The sequence below is a fragment of the Panthera onca genome, chromosome B3 (assembly GCF_046562875.1).
Source record: "Panthera onca isolate mPanOnc1 chromosome B3, mPanOnc1 haplotype 2, whole genome shotgun sequence".
NCBI lineage: Eukaryota > Metazoa > Chordata > Mammalia > Carnivora > Felidae > Panthera > Panthera onca.
The window spans coordinates 79,385,641-79,408,465 of record NC_138344.1 but is presented as its reverse complement, the minus strand read 5'-3'; the positions used below and the strand labels follow the sequence as shown (position 1 = coordinate 79,408,465).

Sequence of the window (22,825 nt, the reverse complement as noted above, 5' to 3'; positions counted from 1 at the left end):
AAATATGGCACATGGCTTGGTTTCTGAGTTTTGTGCTTTTTTTTCCTTATCATTTTCATTTAGGAAAATTACTAAAAGGAATCCAGGAAAATGATTGCACTCTCTCCTGCCATATGGCCTTCCATTAACATGCAGCACTTTCTAATGGCCGAAGCTTTTAACTTACCTAGAGCTGGAAGTTAATGTACAAAGCATTCTCTGTTTTTAATGTTTATTTTAATGCTTACTTATTATCATTTCAAATAATATTTTGTGATTTAAGGTAAGGATTATCATGTTAAATGTATGCTAATTGTGTTGCGATTTAAATATTCACAATTTATTAATTTAAATTTGCACATTTATGTTAAAATCCATTATTTTCATCAGAGATGCAATTAGAATCAATTAAGTACTGAAATACATTTTAATAGTAAGATTTATTCAGTATTATATGATTTGGATTGTAATAATTTATTGGAATGTCCTCTTTACTCTCTGGTACATGCACTCACATACACATACGTTTTGATAGAAAAAAATTGGAATTTGTTTATGATACACCAACTCCCCAACTTTCTCTCCACCCACTCAAAAAAAGAACATTGTATAGCCAATTTTGGTGAAATTCCCATCAAACACTTAAGCAGAAACTATTTCAGAACACATAAAAGTTGAAAATCTTGTCTAATTATTTAGCCAAATCCAGCAAAACTTTAACACTGAAACCTGGAAAAGACAGTATAAGTAAGAAAAGGAAATTGCAATGGATTGAGTGTTTATGTCTCTGAACTTCATGTTGAAATCCTACCCCCAAACTGATGGTATTAGAGGGGAATAGGTCATGAAGGTAGATCCTCGTGGGATAGTGCCCTTATAAAAGATAGCCCAGAGAATTCTGTTGCCTCTTCTAACATGTACTTTTAGTGACAGGGAAAGACACCCATCTGTGAACCAGGATGCAGACTCTCACAGAAACTGAATCTTCCATTCCCTTGGTCTTGGACTTCCCAGTCTCTAGAACTGTTGTTTACAAGCTTTAGAGTCTGTAGTGTTTTGTTAGAGCGACCCATATAGACTAAGACAGAAAGGAAACTGTTTTCTTCCACTCCCATGTCCACTAATGGGATGGTTAATGTTGGAGAACACTTACCATTCACTAGGCACTATGATAAGCCTTTTTCAGAGGTATAGAAAAGTTAAATAATTTACCAGGAATCACCCAGTTACTTAGTAGTAAAATTGTACTTAAAACCCAGGAATATCTGAAATCTGAACCCACATGCAATTAATGAAATATTTTTGCTTTCTGGATGCAAAAGTCCTAAATAAAGTGTTGAGAAAAATAGAATTCATAAGAATACAGGAGAATAATACAAAATAATAATTCCTTGGTTATTCTAGGAATAAAAAGTTGATTTGACATTATTAATAAGTCAATTTTTATAACCTGGCATGAATTTTATATTATCTTAAAGCAATAGGAATACTTGACTTAAATCAACAATATGATTTTTAACAAGAATGTGCAAGTCACTGTCTAATTAAGGTTCACAAGAAAAGAGCTATCTTTATTAGTATTCAGCATTGTTCAGGAAGTTCTTAGCAAATGGAATAACACTGCAAATAGAAATGAAGTAGAAATATTGTCAAGAACAAAGTGATAGTAATTTGCAGTGGATATGATGATTTGGAAAATCCGTATGTATGTCTGCATTCAGGATCATCTAAATTATTCTCCAGAACTTCCCTCTTGAAAGTGTCTATGATTTTTAGCCTAATTTGTCCTCATTCAAACCCTGAATTATGGTTATAGTTACCACTCTCATTTTATGGATGCGGTCACCAAGACCCACAGAATCAGGAATCATGGTCAAGGTCAGACACCTCGTAAGTGGTGAAGCTGGATTTCAGACCAGGCAGTCTTGCTCCAGAGCTGGCATTCCTAGCCCCTTACACTGTATTGAACAACACAGTCCTTTCTGCCTCTGTGCTATCTACATGCCCAGCACAAAGTGAACTCTGCCATCGTGTGGAATAATAATCACAGGAGACTAGTCCTCTAGACTAGGAAAGGAGCAACTATCCAAATTTTAAGGATTGCATATATAATTTGAAAACTGCTTTGCTCCCTTCCCCCTCAATGCCAGTAAGTCTTACTAGGAAAACATTACTACCTGAACTAACCATAATAGGAAACATCAAATTTAGAGAAAAATTTACATCTGTCTTCTTTTAAACATTTTTTCCTATGTTATATGTCCTCTATTATTCTGAAATCACTAGATAGCTTGTTTAGAATTTATATGCTGATAAAATTAACCCTTTGTTGCTTTAAATAATAATGACATTGGGATTTGCAATTTAAAACGAGAAAATGGAATTGGAATAAATGCTAAAATCAGATACGACTATAATAGCACCATATGAGAATAAAATGTATATTTAATGAGGAAATGAACTAAGTTGCAATAATGATTCATTTACCATACACATGCAGAGAATTTTGATAATCGGAACATGAAAGTTGTTGTACAAAACCAACTAAAGCTTGTCCAAACCCAGTTAATTTTAGATTAAAAATCATACTCTGCAATTACGTACGGTGTTTTCTAAAAATTGTTTGGTAATGATGACTTAATCTCCCAAAATATTTTCTGAAGTGAGGACCAAAGTTTGTGATTTCATTCACAAAGATGGAATGTGATATGAGTAGCCAAAAAGACTATAGATAATAAAAAAAATAAAAATATATAGATAGACCTATATATGAGTTATATTCCCAAATCATTAATGTATAAATTAAATATTTAGAACAAGAATGATTTTGTGACTGAACGAATATCATAAATGGAGATAATGGTCCCAAACTAGCATACCAAAGCCCACCGAACCTGCCATATGTTCCCACGCTGAACTAGGTTTCCTATGTGTATTTACCATCTATGGAACTTCTTTGATCATCAACTGTCTTTCAAACCTTTGGCTCCTTTTTTTTTTTTTTTTTTTTGGTTCTTTTCTTAATATTGTTGGGAGTTTTTAATATATTCTGGATACAAGCCCTTTATCAAGGAAATGTACCTGGCAAATATTTCCTCTGACTGTTGCTTTTCTCTTCATTTTTTTAATAGAGCTTTTGAATATCGGAAGTTTTTCATTTTGATGAAGTCTATCAGTTTTTAAAAATTAATTAAGTTTTTGTTGTTGTATCTAAGAAATCTTTGCTTAGACCAAGGTCACAAACATTTTTTCTAAGCTCGTCCTCTAGAAGTTTTATGGCTTAGGTTTTGTATTTAAATCTATGATCTATTTGCATTTGCATATATATGCAAATATATATATATACATATGATATATATATGATCTATCTGCATTTGCATATATATTTGAGAAAATGTCTACTATATCTTACCATACTTTATGTACTACCACAGTGTAGTACCAAATATAGTACTGCTAGTTTTAAATGTTTGCTCATTGAAATGATTGTGAAAGTATTAGTTGAGTTTATAATTATACCCATTTCAAAAGATGCGGGAAATGAAGTACAGAGAGGCCACCTTATCTGCTCTCAAAGTCATTCGCTGTCCAGTGTTGTAAAAAAGAAATTGTTTTTAACAGTGAAGTCCCCATGTTATGGATATTCTGTACAGATCACAGATAAACATTTCTTTCCACCTCTTCCTCCTACTGGAACCCAGGCTCTGGACCCTAGAGCCCTACCACCCTCAATCTCAATATGACCCTATACCCTAATGCCCTGGTAAATGGATAAACTGATGGCCTATTGAAAGGATTCAGCTGGGGAATTGGTAAACAAAGGGTAACTTATCAACCAAATGGAATACAACTCAGCAATAAAAAGGACTGAGCTATGGATGCACACACAACATGGATGAAGTTCAAATACATCATGTTGGCTGAAGCTATACTCAAAAGGCTACATTTATATGACATCTTGGAAAAGGAGCAGAGAATAAATCAGTGGTTGCCAGGGGCTGGGGCTGATGAGGGGATTGTCTGCATGGGGGAAAGGGGGAATTTGGGAGGAGTTGATAAAATTGGTGCATATCTCCATTATGGTGTTAGTTACACAATTATATGCTTGTGAAAATGGTACACAAAAAAGGGCAGATTTTACTTACTGTAAGTTGTACCTCAATACAGGTAACTAAAAAGCATAAACTCAGATTTTCAATGAATAAAAGCCCTTATTTTAATGAGGCATAGTAGACCAATGAATCGGTCAGCCTGATTTCTTCTAAAAGAACCCAGGGAGTTCCTCAGCTGCGCATCCCCTTCTCTTGGTGCCCTGAGCAGCAGCCGGGAAAGATTCCTGCCTGCGGCAAGCCCTGGATTCCATTCAGCTCTCGCTCTTACTCTTGCTTCTTCTGCAGTGGGAATACCCAGCAGATTTCACAGAGTTTAAGGGTGTTTTTGTTTATGATCAAAAGTAAGCATCTGTTTTTATGAAAGGTACAATGAGACTTAAACTTGAAGCAAAGCCTATAGGACCTCAGCCTGGTGTCTCTGTGTGCAAATGTATTTGACATCAGTGATGCCATTTGTTGCCAGAAACCCTGCTGCCTATCAGAGCATTTCAGATAGCACCTACCTAGCCTTGCCTAATAGCCTTTTGTAAGTAGTCTAAAGGGCGATTTGTATGCGGGTGTTCCTTCATGTAAATGAGGTCATTATCCTTTTAAAGGTATAACGTTTCCTGTACACTCCAGAGCTTTCTAAGAAACAGACTTGACCTTTCTTTCCTTCATTCAGGGTGCCTGCAGAGCCTGCACTCATTAGCTAGAATTTGACTCCATGACATTTTTACTTAATTTTCTTTTTCCTCCATGTTGGACACATGGGGCAACCATTTATGTTTTCTTGACCTGAGATGCTCTCTAATCTCTTTCCAGCTGTGGCATTTGTCATTCAGTCACATCAGGCTGTGGTGACCCTTCTTTCCCCATGGCAATTCCCAACTGTTAATTGATTCATTTTAGAGAAGGAACTAGATAGAAACAGTCCTATGGGCTTAGCTCCATTTAATTAGTGTTAACCAGCGCAGTGGATGATAGAAAAGCAATTTCCTCTGGAGTGGAAACATATTCTTTATAAGGTAGTAGAGGGAACAAACAGTAATAGTTTTTAAAGCCCTTAGATTTTTTAAGTGCTATGCATTGGTATTAGATTTAAAAGCAGTATTGCCTCCTATTAATATTGAAGATGACAGTAATAAGAATTATAAATAATATTGATGCTACCGCTAATAATAGTATTCAGTTATTTCATCAAAGCCCATACTGTTAATCTAAACTATGCTAAGACATTTTGGGGATAATCACCACTGGGACTGTGCTAGTTACTTTGTGTCTTCCTTACAGCCCAGGCGGGTGAGCTTTACTAAGCCAGTTTAATAGACAGGGACAGTCAAGTTCAGAGAGGTGAACTGTGACTTACTCAAGGTCACTCATTTGCTATGACCAAGATTAGTAGTAGCCAGGTCTTCACTCATTTGCTATGACCAAGATTAGTACCCAGGTCTGTAGTAGCCAGGTCTGTTCTGACACTGTATCCATGATTTTCATCACTACCTACACCATACTGCCTTTAAATTAATAAGGAACTAGCAAGGACATCTCTGGAAAGCATTGCTAGACGCTTTTTAAAATGTGATCCAAATTATGGTTTTGATGGGCTTTGACTTTGAACTTCAAATACTGTATTTGCAGATTGTTGGGACTTAATAAAATGTAGAACCTTAGAACTGCAGACAAGCCTGTAAGTTTTGAAGGCATTGTGTTATGTATTCAACCATGGTTGAGTCATATTAAATGATTATTTACTATGTGGATATAAACAGAGAAGGTATGATCTCTATCCCCAGCAATGTTATGTCAGAAGTGAACAGATAAAAGAGTAAGGAGTTGCAGTATAGACTGATACATTTTATAATACAAGTGTGCCCATGAGCCTATGAGAACAGGGAAGAGGACAGTTTACATCGGGGGGGGGGGACAATCATAGCATCAGAGGCTTCCCAGAGCTGAATTTGGGGATAAGCAGAGTTAGATACCTAGGGGTAGCCACATGCTAAACAAATCAAAGGTTTGTGTGAAAGACAGGGAGCATACATCAGTAGTGGCTCCAGCAAAAAGTATGTTGAGAGGAAGGGGGCACCTGGCTGTCTCAATCAGTAGAACATGTGACTCTTGATCTTAGGGTTGTGAGTTCAAGCCCCACATTGATTGTGTAACCTACTTAATGTTGAGGATAGTGTTCCCAGTGGACTTCTCAGTATAGAAATAGATGGAATAAAATAACGCAGCCCTATAGCCAGCCTTTAATTACATGGGCTGCCGTTTTGTATCTGTTTCTTCCTGGTAGCGCCTTCCCGGAAGGAGGGGAGACATTGCTACTTCTAAAGCAGATGTTCTGCAACAGCCACTGAGTTCATTTGCCAGGGAGGGAAACAAAGGGTGGGTCACTCAGACATTAACTATAACTCTCCTGGTTCATGAACTGCTTCCTGAGCAGGGTTTTAGCCCTGCTATCAAACACACTCCTGTGGTCCTGCTGCTTGCTTCTGGTTAAACAGAGAGAGGGAAAAAAAAAAAAAAAAAGAAGAAGAAGCAGGAGGAGGGGGAGGGGGAGGAGCGGAAGAAGGAGAAGGATTTCTTTCTTTCTGAGCAAGAATGAATGCATGGCAGACTTTACTAATTTTTGTAGTAGAACATAGGCCTTGTCACCTGTACGCCCGGTGTCGAACAATGCATAGGGTCTCTCCTCAAATGTTAGTAATTATATTCTAAATACCTGAAAGTATTGACATAATTAGCTTTCTGTGACCTAGCCTTATATAGTCATTATAAATATACCTATTGTAACTATGCTCAAAAAAACTCTTCTTATGATCCTTTGGCAAGTCATCCAGTAGTGCCTGCTACATAATCATGCTAATGAAATTTTTCATTCACTTTCTTCCATCACTGTTAAGATTTATGAGCTCCTCTTACTTTTAAAGTCATTTTTCTTTTACGGATTTGATGAGCATTCATTTCTGTTTTCTTGGATTGGTGTTTTAAGTTTTTACTCACCAGGTATAATTTATGTAATATGATATTATACATACGTGTGTGTGTACAAATACACACACACACACACACACACACACACACATATAACATAGGAAATTTGCTGTGTTTCCTTAATTCCTAAAGCTCCTAAATTGTATTTTCCCCCCAGTTAGTTAATTACTAATCATTTGTTAAATAATGTTTTCCTGCTGCATTGATTTATGATATTTCCTCTATCATATTTTAAATTCATACATAGAATGGATTACTGTACTATCGGTATCTGTCTTTTTTAATTTCTCTTTTGTCTTATGCACAGCCAGCACATTTTTAAATATCATAGTTTTACAGAATATTTTGAAAGCAACTAGGGCTAAATTTCTTCATTACTCTCCTTTTCAGCTTTCCCATTCCTATCAGAATATGTTCTATTTTTCTTAGAGAGGGCCTTTAGAATAATTTCATTAAGCCCAATAAGATTCTGTTAGAATATTGCTAAATATTGCGGTAGGTGTTTTCTTAAGATTGAAAATGGGGGACACCTGGGTGGCTCAGTCGGTTAAGCCTCCAACTCTTGATTTCGGCTCAGGTCATGATCTCATGGTTCATGAGTTCTAGCCCCGCATCAGGCTCCACACAGCACAGAACCTGCTTGAGATTCTCTCTCTTTCCCTCTCTCTCTGTCCCTTATCTGCTCATGCTGTCTCTCTCAAAATAAAAAAATAAAAAATAAACCTTTAAAGTTTAAAAGTGAATTTTGAGCCCTCCTATATAATTTTGGCCTGTTTAAATGTTTGGGCCTGTTTAAAATAGTTCATTTAAAGCTCTTAGATAGTCTTTGTTCATCTACTCTGTTTTCTTCTCAAATATATTTTTTTTTCTAATTTTTGTTGTTTGAAAATAGTTCCCTTCTCCTAGGACAGATAGGAAAATATTGCAGCTGAAGAGTTTAGCTTTTTCTATTTCATGTATTAGCATTAAACTATTTGTTTTTCATGGTTCAGGACTATCTCTGCTTCATTCTTTCCACATATAACACAACTGAAAGGTCTTTTGCTGTGTTTCAGACTTTTTCAGAGCTTTGGGTTTTTCTTCTCTTAGTCTTCTTGAGGTGGCTCTCGTTAACTGGAGCCACATTCACCTTCACCGGACTCTGTGCCACTCCTTCTGTAACTGCTGCATTTTCTTTCTCAGTAGGAGCTGATCGGAGACTTCCCTGAGCAGTTATGCCAGCTTCTGTAGCCACCCCTCCTTTTTCTTCCTAATTAGGGTAACTTGTTATTGTGCTATCAATTGGCTTGAGAGATCATTCCTTTCAGAGCCATTTTTTAAGGTCCTCTGGCTGTGGACCTATAAAATATTTTCCCAGAACTTTCTGAACTGCCTAATCAACATATCTAAACACATTTTATGGGTTTCTTTCTCTTGGCTGCTATACCCTCTGGGATATTCATAGCCTCCCAAGTTCCCATCATTGCACCTCACTCACATTTTTCTGGTCAGATATAAGTCAAAAATAGAAATTCCCATCTCTCGTTTCTTCAAAGGGAGAAACCAGTACATGACTTGGAGTGCGGTACAGACATGACTTGGAGTGGGGCACCTGGGTGGCTCCAATTCTTGATTTCGGGTCAGGTCGTGACCTCACAGTTTGGTTCGTGGGTTTGAGCCCCAGGTCGGGCTCTGTGCTGATAGTGCAGAGTCTGCTTGGGATTCTCTCTCTCCCTCTCTCTGCCCCTCCACCACTCGTGCTCTCCCTCTCCCTCTCAAAATAAATAAATAAACATTAAAAAAAAAAAAAAAAGCCCATGGCTTGGAGGGACTGGGACAAATGAAGAAGCAAAAAGAAATCACCAGCCTCAGGGGACAGATATGAGTGTATGGGTAAGCAGAGGTAGTACAGATATATGCAAGCTTAATTTTGCAAACACTGTCAAATACTTGGGCCACAATAGCATGGAAATGATGTATTGTCATCCTTCAGGTACATGCACATGGAAAGTCGGAGTCACTTTGCTAACTGTCCTAACAGTGCAGCAAAGATGAAATATCAAGAACTCACAGTAATTATAATTATAAAGAAATATGTAGATAATCCTAAAATTGGCTATAATTAAGTCAAATCAGACTACATCAAAATGTTCTCTCTTAACCCCATTCTCTTTTTTTCTAAATGTAGCACACTTCATCCTTCAAGATTCTGTTCAATGTCCATCCTTGATGAAGCTTTCTCTGAGAGACCCAGTTAGTTCTAGTCACCCTTTCTTTGGTGTTTGCATCTCTGCATTTTCTATTATGATTAGTTATGAGTCTCTCATCCACGTTTGATTTTGAACCCTCAACAACACGTACTTTTCCTTGTCATTTTTGTATTTCAAACATACACTACATTACCTGGTAGGTTGTAGATATACTAATAAAACCAGCATCATTCAATTCTGTGCTTGAAGAATGGACTTCTTGGCCACCATGAGCTATTTTACTAAAGACGTGGGCCATGTAGAAGTTACAGAAGAGTGTTTGGGTCTCAGTATTAAAGAAATCTTTTTTTTAATTTGACATTCATAAATGCAATAAACCGATATGTGAGGAGTCATCATTGCAATAATGGAAGCTCTCAGGAAACAGAGGATGATGTATGTATATTATGTGTGTGTCTGGATGCAAGATAGGATATGCAAGTAGACATGGTTCCTTATCCATACCTCATACCTTAAAACTGATGAGTAGGTATATTTATGTGGGAATGGTATCCAGAAGCTATTTTCAATATTCTGGAGGTTAAGGAAAAAGGAAATTTATCTACAAATCTTAAGAGCTTTAAGAAACTTCATAATGTTTTGCTCTTGGCCAGACTGTATCAATTGAATGTGGCAACACTGGTTATTGTGTGGATACAAAATTCCAGTTGGCTGTTAGTGATGCATTACCTTTGATTTTTGTAACAATTTAGAAACCAGTTATTGTTACTAACTCCCAATTTGTTTGGAGGCAGAAGGATTTCAAAAAATGAAGTTCATGCAGAAAGCTTTTAAAACGATATTTGATCACAAACTGAATTAATTTCATTCTACGTGTTAATTTCATGGACTCTTTTTCTCCCCAGTATCTTTTACATCTCTGAGATAAGGATGCATGATACTAGGATAATGTGTTATATTTCATTGCAATTTTAAAAAATCTTCTCTAGAGACTCATAAAATAAAGATGCAGTTTATAATCCATAATGTTTTAATGGACAGAGAAATATGATAATTTGATTCAGAGTGGCTTAGAGAATTCATATGGTTCAGGGTGTGAAGACTGAACCAAGATCCTCTGTTACCTAGGACAGCTCCTTAATTTCTCGGAGACTCAGTGTTCTCACTTGTAAAGTGGGGATAATAATAATACCTATGTCATAGATTGCTTGTGAAAAATAGAATGAGATAATACTTGCAGCGTGTTAACCTTTTCTCTTATTGCATCTGTCCCAAATCATTGATGCTGGAAAGAGTTAATGCTTCTCCCAAATTGCCAAAATTACCAATAATAAAAAAAAAATACAGGAAATCTTGGAGGAGCTGACATTATTTTATTTTATTATGCAAATAGTTTTGACCTCCAGAGATTATTTATTTTGCCTCATCTTCTGTGCTGCTAACCAAACAGTTTATTCCATTTTGTGCAACAATTCATAATGAACCTTAAGAGAATTACTGATTATTTTAGAGATTTTGGCTCAATTACCTGTTTCAAATGCTCAATGACTAAGGAAAGCATGTCATTTTCTCCTCTCCTGCACACTGGAGCATAACAATAGACTTTGAATAGAGCAAATCAAAGAGACACAAATACCAGTATAAGGGGCCCATTGTGCTGAGTTTGTAGCCCTGTCACATGCTTTTAATTTAGGTCGGTTGATTGATTATGACATACTGACAGATAGCACATTGTTCCTCTCTTGGAACCTCTAGACTCTTTAATATTCCTTCCCTTATCTGTCCATTTTGATTCCAAAACTTAAGTGAAATGGAATTACAGCATTCACTTTGTTTTCCTGTACTAAGTGATTATCTCTGAAGTGCAATTTTGTGATTAGGTGAGATGGCATGCATACACTCAGCTAATGCTGATTTCCCCCAGGGTGCAGAACAGGTAAATTCATAATGAATGGATGTTGTGCTTTGATTTCAAATGGATGGAAAACCTCCCCACACTTGGTAGTTTTATTTTAAAAATGTATTTAATTATTCTAAAATTAACAGGAGAATATTAAAATTGAACTTTAGAAAATGGCATTTAAACATAAGTCAAGGGTGCTAACTGCTTATGAATGTTAATACCCTTCAAAAAGTGAAAAAACAAACTTACCTGACATAAATTAGGGGGGTGGGGTGTGAGTGGAGAAGGCGTGTGGTCATTGAAAAACTTTAGTTTAATTATTTATATTTTTTCTGATTAATTCAAAAATATCTAAGTGCACCTTAGTATTAGTATTCTCAAATACTAATGTTTCTTATTTTGAAAACTACAGTAATTATTAACTAATTGATATTATAGTATTGTCATAGATGTTTGGTCCTGAGGGGTGACTTCTGGTGTGTGTGGGAGTGGGGGAGGAGCAAGGAGTTAATGATTGGCACACAGTATTTTTTTTTTTTTGATATTTAGAAAAAAATTTTTTTGTCCAATAGTAAGAGAACTCAGTTTTAAAGAGAATTTTGCATTCCCAAATTAGACACGTTTTGACCAGACCACAAAAGTAGATGATTAGTACCCAAATCGTACTCCTTTACTGATAAGCATTGACCATAATATTGTGAATCTTAAAGTGAGAAACCTAACATGCAATTTCTCAAACTTATTTCAGTTGAAATCCTTTTTATAAAGAATTGTAAGTTCTAGTCAGAACTTCATGTAGGCCGTGTTGGTACATGGTCGTTTGTGGTTCTTTGATCACCTTCTTCTTCCCACACTTAATCTCTTAGCATAGTATCCAGTATATACCAAGAGCACAGTAAATCTTAATTATTGTTGTTATTTTAATTATCTTTCCAACTGAATAAAAAGTAATAATTTTAATAAGTTGATGACAGGTGATTTTCAACATTAAAGCACGTTAATTTGGAATAAAGTGTTTTTATTCAAGCCTCAAAGAAAAACCAACCCATTAAAATTTTTCTCTTATTATAATCCAATTGTATGTCATGTGAACCATCAGCAATATTCTTTCTGGTAAAAGTGATTCACTTTCCTGTATGTTGTATTGTCACTTGCCCTAACAGATGCGATACCCTCAAAGTTGTCCTCCTAATTTTGGACAACTACGTAGCAGAGGTGAACGGCCTACATTTTTAGTATGCACTCTCTCCCACCTTGCATACTTGAGTTAGCAAGGTAAAAGCACTTCTAAGTACACTCAGTGAGTGATTTGTTAGCCGATAGCCTGCTCTCCAAGGCCACAATAGGAAAACTGCAACTATTTATTTCCCACATCATGGGGCTATTGGATATAACTCTTTGGGCAGAGGTAAGGAAGATAAGATGTATCACTGGTGTGGTGAAAAGGACATGAATTGGGAACCAGAACGCCTACAGATTGTAGTTTTAGTTCTATTCAGTATCTTAGGTCACATTTTGTAGTTTCTCTGAACCTTAGAAGTTATTTTATACTTATTGTGGGTTTGTTTGTTTTTACTCTTCTTTCTTGCTAGTTTGGTAGACTCTGTAAAGAAGTGTTACTCATCATTAGATCTTTATGCCCAGTTCTACCATTGACAACGTTGAAGGTGCTTAACAAATGTGTGTAGAAAAAGTAAGGCAAGAAGACAACCAGAAGGAAGAGAAAGACAGAATAGAACAATATATTTAAGGCCTAAGTTTCCCCCCAAATTCTCTTTGAATAAAACCTTGTGAAATCAAGCACACATGGTCCTAACATTAATGGAAGTGTAAACTTTTAGGGCTTGGAGAAGTTACTATCAGTCAGACCTTCTCTTTTTATGTATGAGAAACAGGCTCATGATGATTAGGTGAAGTGTCATTTGAGTAATGTCTAAGCTGTATCCAGTTCTTCTCCCTCCCAGGACGGCATTCTGGACTGTACTGGATAGGCTCATCGTTAGGCTATGTATGCAAATAAGTCTCAAAAGATATACCCCCTACCCATTAGAATATGGGAAAAGTGAGTGGTCTTTTACTTTCAATTCTCTGTATCATTCTATTTCTTGATACGAACAACAACAAAAAGCATGAACTACTTTTGTAACACAATAAGAAATATTATTTGGAAAAATATAATTAAAAAATAATCAATTTCAATACTCTGCAGGAATGTTATATAGACTCAGTAACAATATGTGAAAACAAAACGTACCCTGCATCATGAGTATGATTTGGTAACGTGTATTTCTTAAAGAGTGGACTGGAATTCACCAGTGTATGTATTAAATCTCTCTGACATATTGGTGAAGAGGTCACTTTGTTATAAATGCTTGGTTATCTTGCCTTAAGAGGTCAAACAACTCTATCTCCCCAAGAAGAGGCTGCTCAGATTTCTTACCTGTCTCCCCGAGGGACACTCCCCCTTCTGATATACCTTTTCATGGTCATAGTCAAGTATACCATCTTCTGATCTGTCTAAATTCAATCCATCAAGTTTTCTTTTTTTCTATTAATATTTCTTACTGCCTTTTTGGAGAAGAAAAAGCAAAAAATTTTTAGTAAGAGCAGGTGTTTGTAAATCTTATTGAACTGTCCTTTCATTCATGCTTTCTTCCACATTTTGCCTATCATCAAAGTGTCCTGAAACTTTGACTAGCGGGAAGAAGAGCGAGGGGGTTGCCACCAGCTGTAAAGCTGTGGGTGAGAACAATGGAGTCCCACCACTAAAGCCAAGCAATGTTGCATCTTATCTTTCCTGACTTTGCCCGGAGAGTTCGATCCATATTTACATATTTAATTATCCTGAGGGCTTCTGGGTGGCTCAGTCCCTTAAACATCAGGCTCTTGGTTTTGACTCAGGTCATGATCTCACAGTTCCTGAGTTCCAGCCCTGCATGGGGCTCTGTGCTGACAGCTCAGAGCTGGGAGCCTGGAGCCTGCCTCAGATTCTGTCTCCCTCTCTCTCTTTATGCTCCTCCCCCACTTGCACTCTGTCTCTCTCTGTCTTTCTCTCTCTCAAAACTAAATAAACATTAAAAAAATAATTATCCTGTATGCTAATTATCTGTAGGTCAGAGTATCTATTTGACTTATTTTCCAATGTTACTATTTTTACAGCTTCTGCCACCTTTGAAGACTTTCAAATTCGTCCCCACGCTCTTTTTGTTCACTCGTATAGAGCTCCGGCTTTCTGTGATCACTGTGGAGAAATGCTGTGGGGTTTGGTGCGTCAAGGCCTTAAATGCGAAGGTAAGGTCTTTCCTTCCCAACCAAGTCGATCCCATGCTGGAACACGTAAGTTACCTGCTTATGTTGTGCCCTCTACAATAATGTCTTCTTAACTTTATGTCTTCCACCAATTTTGGGGATGCATGGATTCTGCTCTGTTCATTTCTTTACATTTCCTGTTTTGAGCTTATTTGCTCTGATCTGGGAAACCTGATTCTCATATCATTTTCCCTGTACTACGTGGATGTGTTTCTTTTGTGTTGGTTATTTTGGCAACAAACTGAAAATAATAATTGCTTCTTAAGTTGGAATTTTTTCAATATTTTTAAAAAATTCTTTTTAATATTTATTATTATTTTTTTTTTTTTTGAGAGACAGAGAGAGAGAGCAAGAATGGGGAAGGGGCAGAGAGAGAGGGAGACACAGAATCCAAAGCAGACTCTAGGCTCTGAGCTGTCAGCACAGAGCCCAATGCGGGGATCGAACTCTGAAACCATGAGATCATGACCTGAGCCGAAGTCGGATGTGTAACCGACTGAGACGCCCAGGCACCCCATGTTGGAATTTTGATTCGTAGGCATTCGCTAAATGTTTGTTGAAATTAGCAGAAATTTAGGAGGTTAATTAAACCATGCAAGGTCAATCAGCTGTAGAGTGGTGGCCTGGAACTTGTACCCATGTTCCTAACAATAGCATAGTTTGCCATAAAATGAACTTTACCATGAAAAGAACTCTTTAAACTCAAGTGGCTAGAACACCATTATAAATCTTAAAAATACTCCAATCATACAGTGTTCTCTCTGAGTTGTAGGAGGTAGAGCTGTTTGAACTTTGGCCAATATAACCAAGCATTTATGATGCAACCTAGAAATAAGCTAACCACAGTTTTTGAATTTCTGTCTGTGAGAAGACAAGTTAGGTGACAGTGACTTAGAAGAAACTGCCTGAAGTGTGGCTTTATGGAAATTTTCTGGCCTCCTGTGTGACACACAGGGAACTATACATAGTGGAAACATCAAACAAAAAATGGTGCTTTCCTAATTATCTAAAATGTGGAAACCAGCATGTAAAGAAATGTAACATGTTTCTTAACAATTCTACAAGGTAGTTATTATCCGTATTTTATTGATAGCCAAACTGAGCAAGGTCATGTAAACAAAAAAATTATAGAGCCAGGATTCACATCAAGTTCAAAAGTTGTGATGCACTGTGATTAACTTTCCCTTATGTGTCCACTCACATTAACTTGTGGCAGCTAAAAAAGCCTCAGGCGATCTCTTTGTTTTTTTTTGTTTTTTGTTTTTTCTTTTTTTGTTTGGTTGGTTTTGGGTTTTTTTGTTTCTGTTTTTGTTTTTGTTTTTGCTAGATCCCTTAAAGTCCAAGTCCATTATATCCAAGAATATTTAAACAAAAATGATAACCAGAGTAGTTGCTGAGCTCGTCCAAAAGACTCAGAATTCAAAACCCACCTTATTTACAATTTCTGAAAAGAAAACAGAAAAAGCTCAAAAGAAAATTTGAATTTCTAAATAGCCTCAAGAAAAACGAAAACAATACTATTTTTAAAAATGCATAACTTGATACTAGAAGAGCTTTTAATTTATGGTTGAACAAAAATCATTTTTACTTTCTCTTTCCAGGATGCGGACTGAATTACCATAAGAGATGTGCATTTAAAATCCCCAACAATTGCAGTGGCGTGAGGAGGAGAAGGCTCTCGAACGTTTCTCTCACTGGGCTCAGCACCATCCGCACAGCATCTGCTGAGCTCTCCACCAGTGCCCCTGACGAGCCCCTCCTGGTACAGCTTCCTGTTTTTCCATTTATCCATTTGCATGAGAGATCTGTGGGACAATGAGATAACAGTGTCAATCCAAGACAGCACCCCGGGAGGGAGGACACAGCCAGGGTGTTATTGACTGTGTTTCTTCAGGGTTTGTACTGTAGACTGGTCAGTGCTTCATCAAATATCCAACAACTTTGAGTTTGCTTTCATTTATGAGCTCAGTGCAGTTAGAAAATATGTAAGGTTTCATCGTGGTCATAGGGCCAGACCAGCACAAACTAACATGTGAATGTTGCAAAACACACTTTGTCAAAATTGGGAAACCAAAGATGAAAGATGTTCTTCTCTGAAGATTATTAGAGTGCTTTGTGACATAGCTGCATATTTATTCTGGGAGAAAAGTTTAAATTTGTTCTTATGAAAATAATGAAAGTCTTTAATTTGTTGGCAATACTGGCATACATTCCAGGGTATTGTCAGGGTGACACAGATTGACAAATGCTATGAGAACAATAGCCCTCAAATGCTTTAAGCATTTCCATTAGCTCTAAACACTTTTGTGGATAGGACTTAAATATTTTTTAAGAAATTTAAATTCGAATTTTCCAAACATTCACAACCAAGTAAAAATTGTGGTAATTATGTGAATTATTTAAAATAGGAAAATAGGCGAACAATGTAAGGCCTTAAATTTCCCGTATTTACTCCCTCCCCTAAAGACTTTTTAGTAATCTAGCTATTGTAAAAATCAATTGAAAAAAATTAATGACTTAATAAAAAGGTTAAATTCATCCCTCTTGATGTGGAGAAGGGCAATAAATTTTGAAGACATCTCTCAAAAGTTGTATTAGTCCCTTGTTTGGAAAATATTTTGTTGTGATCCTTATCACTTCAATTTTGTTACAGCATGAACAAGACATATAATTCAAATGCATGCTCATTTTGGTAAATAGGAAAATGTCATACTATTTTCCCATGACTGACTTAAAATTGAGAGTTTGTTGTGTTTTCAGTCTTTCATGAAGTGAGTCTGTTGGAGGAAGGCAAGTACTTAATCCTGCTGTTAACTAGAAGAATATATTATGTTTGGTAACTATTCAGAATGTATGTGTATCATTTTATATTATTACATAATGTTGCATTAATTGGAACTAGTGATATTTTCATTGAAAGATGCTTAAATTAGGGCGCCTGGTTTGGCTCAGTCGGTTAAGTGTCTGACTTTGGCTGAGCTCACGATTTCATACTTTGTGGGTTCAAGCCCCATGTCGGGCTCTCTGCTGTCAGTTCAGAGCCTGCTTCAGATCCTCTGTCCCCCTCTCTCTGCCCCTTCCTTACTCACACTTTCTCTCTCACTCTCAAAAATAAACAGACATTAAAAAAAAGGTGCTTAAATCAAAAGCTATTTACTTTTTCAAATAACTCTCATGTCAGCTTCCCAATTCTAAACTTCCTTGATTTAGTTTGAATTTTTATAAGTAGTGACTTTTCAAGTGCTAGCAGTTACTCTTGCTTTTAAGATAGTCACTGAGACTCATACTATTTATAGAACACTTACAAGTAAGTTTAAGAAACAAAATTGTAAATTAATTATATATTGTTTTCAAATTCTTTAAAAATTATTTAACATCCCACAACAAATCTAAAGCTTTAAAGCCTTTCATTATTACAATAAATTAGATGATTAATGCTAAAGATTCTTCTTTTAGATCTTTCTCAACTTTTTATAATATGTACATATACACACAAATACATGTATATACATATATACACAGACATGCATATATATACTTCAAAACATCACATATATAATTTACATGTTTTAAGTATAAATTAAATTACATATTTAAATTATTTACATGCGTATATTTATAAATATATACCATTTATACATAAATATAATTTAGGTTACCTATCTATAGACTATAATACAAGTTTTTAAATCAAATTATTTAATTGCTTTATTTAGCCAAATTAAATTATTTCATCATTTGAATTAGTTGATCACAAGTTATGTTTTACATGAAATGTTGGAACTTACTACTGCTTTCTTGCTGAATGGAAATTTTTATAGTAGAATGCTTAAAATGTTTTTTTTAATATATATTTTTAAAAATCAAATTTCAACGATGTCTGTCAAGAATGCTGGTATAATTGTGATCAAATCAGATATTTGTGAGGTGAGAAAATATTGGAGCCATAAAATACTTTGAAAAATGTTGTTATCCTAAACTTTCATAAACTTGTGTAAAATGCCCAACGGGTAGCCATTAAAAAAGAAATGCCCGTGGAAATAATGTCTGTGATACTATTTGACATACTGGCTCTGAAAGTCATGTTTTACATGTGTCAAAGCTTTTTGTGCCTTCATAGGATACCTCTTTATCTTTTGTTTTATCCAATACCTGAGAAAGGAAGAAATACTGGCCTGCTTTGAGGAGGGCACGTATTTTCCAGTTGCCTTGGGTCATGGTCATGCCTTGGCTACTTACTTTATGTAGGAACAAAGCCACCCCGCTGTACCCAGGCATGTTGGAGTACAGTGACTATGTCCCTCTTTATCCCTGGGCAAGGCAGAAAAGGTCAGTAATTACAGTTTAAAATTTAGAGTGAATGCCTAATCAAAAGAAATATTATGTCAATAGTAGTAAAACCTTTTAGTTCTGTATACCATAAGGGATATTTTTCCATTTCCAAAAAAGATGATGACCAAGATAAAGATGACATTGCTTATTAATCTCATTATATCACCCATATTGCAAGTCTGCCATGACAAGTGTATAGATTTTCTCTCAAATGTAAGAAAATGTTTCTCCTATCCATACTTGATGACTTAATAAAATCACCATTTCACATACAGATTAAGACACTGATAATTCTATTAATTTATTCATTTTTGGCACCTAAATTGAATCTCAGATTTCCGTAATGCCACTAAGATAGAAAATGAGCATAACAATATAAATCATATGATAGGCTTTATCTATCATCAATTTTGGCAGTAAACGGTATTCATTATACCAACCATAAAGCAGTCCATCTTTTAAGAAGACCCAAAATGAAGTCAATTTATGGTATAACAGCTCAGCAGGGGTGTATACCTCTCTGCACACCATCACCAGCATTAGAAGGAAATGAGAAAAACTCAGTAGGTCCTTGAGTAGGATACATTAATATGTTGTATTGTATTATTGTATTATATATATTACGTATTATATGTATTATATATATTATATATGTATTATGTATGATATGTATTATATATATTATATATTATGTATATATAAGTATATATATGTATCATATATATTATTATATTATATATATAGTATATATTATATACTATAAGTATACTTATTAAGACTATATTAATTTTATAGTCTTAAGAAAATTGCAAAAGAGAAGTCAGGATTAAATAATCCTATAATTTCTCTATGCTTTATTCGTCTTTTTATTTTTATTTACAAATGTTCTTGTAGTATTTGGGAAAAATCAAAATCCATTGAAACCGTGTTATACAAGACCTAATCTTAGGCAAAAAGCGAAATAATCTCTTTCAGAACTTCTCCTAGCTATGAAGAAGCTTGTATCTGATCAACTGTTCTACAAGGGACAATTATACAAGCTGAATAAAATAGAAGAGAACAGAACAAAATATTTGGAGGTGCCCAAAAGCAACCAAAGCAATTAGGATTTAAGGGACCAATGTCTTAGAAGGAAATCACAGAGAGATCAGTGCACAGGATGGCCCCCACAACAAAGTGGCACCAAATGTCAGTCATGCTGGCGTTGAGAACTCCTGAGGTAGAACCGAGCTGGAAAATTTCCAAACATATTATAAAGCGACTGTTAAGACAGTGTAGATTATACAAGGTCTGAGTATCAAAAAATAATATGGTGTTATGCAACAACAGAACAATAAACCAATCAAACAGAACAAAGAGAGTTGAGAAACTACGTATATAGACAAAGCCAACTGATTTCTGACAAGAATATCACTGCTATGAAAAAAGGCTGATCTTTTCAACAAATATTTCTAGGACAAATTGGATATCTGTATGGAAAACATGAATCTTGATCCTACCTTATACCACATACAAAATCAATTCATGGTGCTAACAATTCTAGGAGCTAACAGAGAAGGGTATCTACAAGAACTTGGAGTTGGGAAAGCCTTTTTAAACAGGACTCACATCACTGATGTCAAAGGGAAAAAGTGATAAATTAGACATCTTTAAAATTCAGAAATTGTTTGCAGCAAAAAATACCATTGAATGGAAAGCAAGTCACTGAATGGAAGAAGATATTTTCAACATATGTATATTATAAAAGATGCATATATATAAATATATAAGGAATATATAAAGAACATCTATAAAAATTTAGAAGACAGACAACCCCATTTAAGGTATAGGCAAAAATATTTGTTTTAACAGAACTTTATAAAAGAACATAATCAATAAACATAAAAATGTCCTTTGCATCATTAGTTATCAAGGAGTCTAAAGTTAATCTACAGTGAAATATCTCTATACCAGAATGTCTAACATTAAAAATAAAACTGATGATAACAAGTATCGATGAAGATATTAAGCAACTGGAACTCTCATACACTACTACTGTGAATATAAATTGGTTCAACAACTTTGGAAAAATGGTTGGCATTTATCTGCTAAATCTGAACATATGAGTAACATGTGAATCCACAGTTCTACTCCTTGGTTTATATTCAGCAGAAATGTGTATAGGCATATAAAGATATGTACAAGCATTTTTTTTTTATTTCTTGCTTTTTCATTTTTTTAGACCTCATTTTTTCGAGCAGTTTTAGGCTCTCAGCAAAATTGAAAAGAAGGTACAAAGATTTCCCATATACCACCTGCCCCAACCCGTGCATTGTTTAACCCCTGCCTCCCGCCCCTGTTATCAGCATTACTTGCCAGAGCAGTAGTTCTGTTAATACTGATGAGTCTACACTGACACATCATAATCACCTAAAGTCCCATTTTAGGGTTCAGCCTTGTACATTCTGTGGATTTGGGCAGATGTATAATGATGTATTCATCATTATGGTATCATACAAAGTGTTTTCACTGCCCTAAAAATCCTCTGTGCTCCAGCTGTTTTCCCTCTTCCCTTTCACCCAGTCCTGCTAACCAGTGATCTTTTTACTTTCTCCATAGCTTTGCCTTTTCCAGAATGTCTTCTAGTTGGAATCATACAGTATGTACCCTTTCCAGATTGGGTTCTTTTACTTAGTAATATGCATTTAAGTTTCCTCCATATCTTTTCATGGCCTGACAACTCTTTCCTCTTAGCATGGAATAATATCCATTGTCTAGGTGTCCACAGTTTATTTATCTGCAGGACATCTTGGCTGCCTCCAATTTTGAGCACTTATGAATAGGCTACTATAAACATCCATGTACAGGTTTTTATGTAGACAAAAGCTTTTTTTTTAACTCTTCTGAGTATCATAAAGTTTGATTGCTAGATTTAAGGTAAGAGTATGTTAGGTTTTTTAAGAAACCATCAAACTGTCTTCAAAGTGGCTGTACTATTTTGCATTCCCACCAGCAATGGATGAGAGTCCCTATTGCTCCTTGTCCTTATTAGCATTTGGTGTTAGTAGTGTTCTGGATTTTGGCCATTCTGATAGGTATATGGTGGTATTTCATTGTTTTAATTTGCATTTTCCTGATGACATATGATGTAGAGCTTCTTTCATATGCTTATTTGCTGTCTGCTTATATCTTCTTTTGTTGTTGCTTAAAGATTTTTGTTTTTAAGTAATATCCATACCCATTGTGGGCCTCCAATTCAAAATCCCAAGATCAGGAGTCTCATGCTCTACTGACTGAGCCACCCAGGCACTGTCTTCTTTAGTGAGGTGTCTTTTAAGGTTTTTGGCCCATTTTTAAAATTAAGTTGTTTTCTTATTGTTGAGTTTTAAGAGTTCTTTGTATATTTTAGATAATAATCCTTTATTAGATCTATCTTTTGCAAATATTTTACAAATATTTCCTCCCGGTCTGTGGCTTGTCTTCTAATTCTCTTAGCAATGTGTTTTGCAGAACAGAAGTCTTTTTTTTAATTTTAATGAAGTTCAGTTTATCAGATGTTTCTTTCATGAATTGTGCCTTTGATTTTATTTCTAAAAAGCTATCACCATATCCAAAGCCATGTAGGTTTTTATCCTATGTTATCTTCTAGGAATGTCATAGTATTGTACTTTACATTAAGGTCTGTGGTCCATTTAGAGTTAATTTTTACTAAAGTATGTAAGGTATGCATCTACATTAATTTTTTGCATGTTAATGTTTAGTTCTAGTGCCGTTTGTTGAGGGATCTTTGTACATTGTATTGCCTTTGTTTTTTTGTCAGAGATCAGTTGACTATATTTATGAAGGTCTGTTTTGGGGCACACTAATCTGATACATTGATCTATTTGTCTCTTCTTTCTTTTTTTTAAGATTTTATTTTTATTTTTATTATTTTATTTATTTTTTTAAATTTACATCCAAATTAGCATATAGTGCAATAATGATTTCAGGAGTGGAATCCAGTGATTTATCCCCTGTAGTAACACCCAGTGCTCACGCCAACAAGT

General features: G+C 35.4%; 1 protein-coding gene across 2 annotated transcripts in view; it reads left to right on the top strand.

The window, feature by feature from the left end:
* The window catches only part of PRKD1 (protein kinase D1), a 328,491-nt gene that overhangs the window by 234,637 nt on the left and 71,029 nt on the right, over positions 1-22,825 (top strand). For both annotated transcript variants that reach the window (XM_060619415.3, XM_060619414.3), the window contains exons 3-4: positions 14,319-14,450; positions 16,070-16,230. In XM_060619415.3, coding sequence (XP_060475398.1) covers positions 14,319-14,450; positions 16,070-16,230 — 293 coding nt within the window. The remainder of the gene's footprint in view (positions 1-14,318; positions 14,451-16,069; positions 16,231-22,825) is intronic.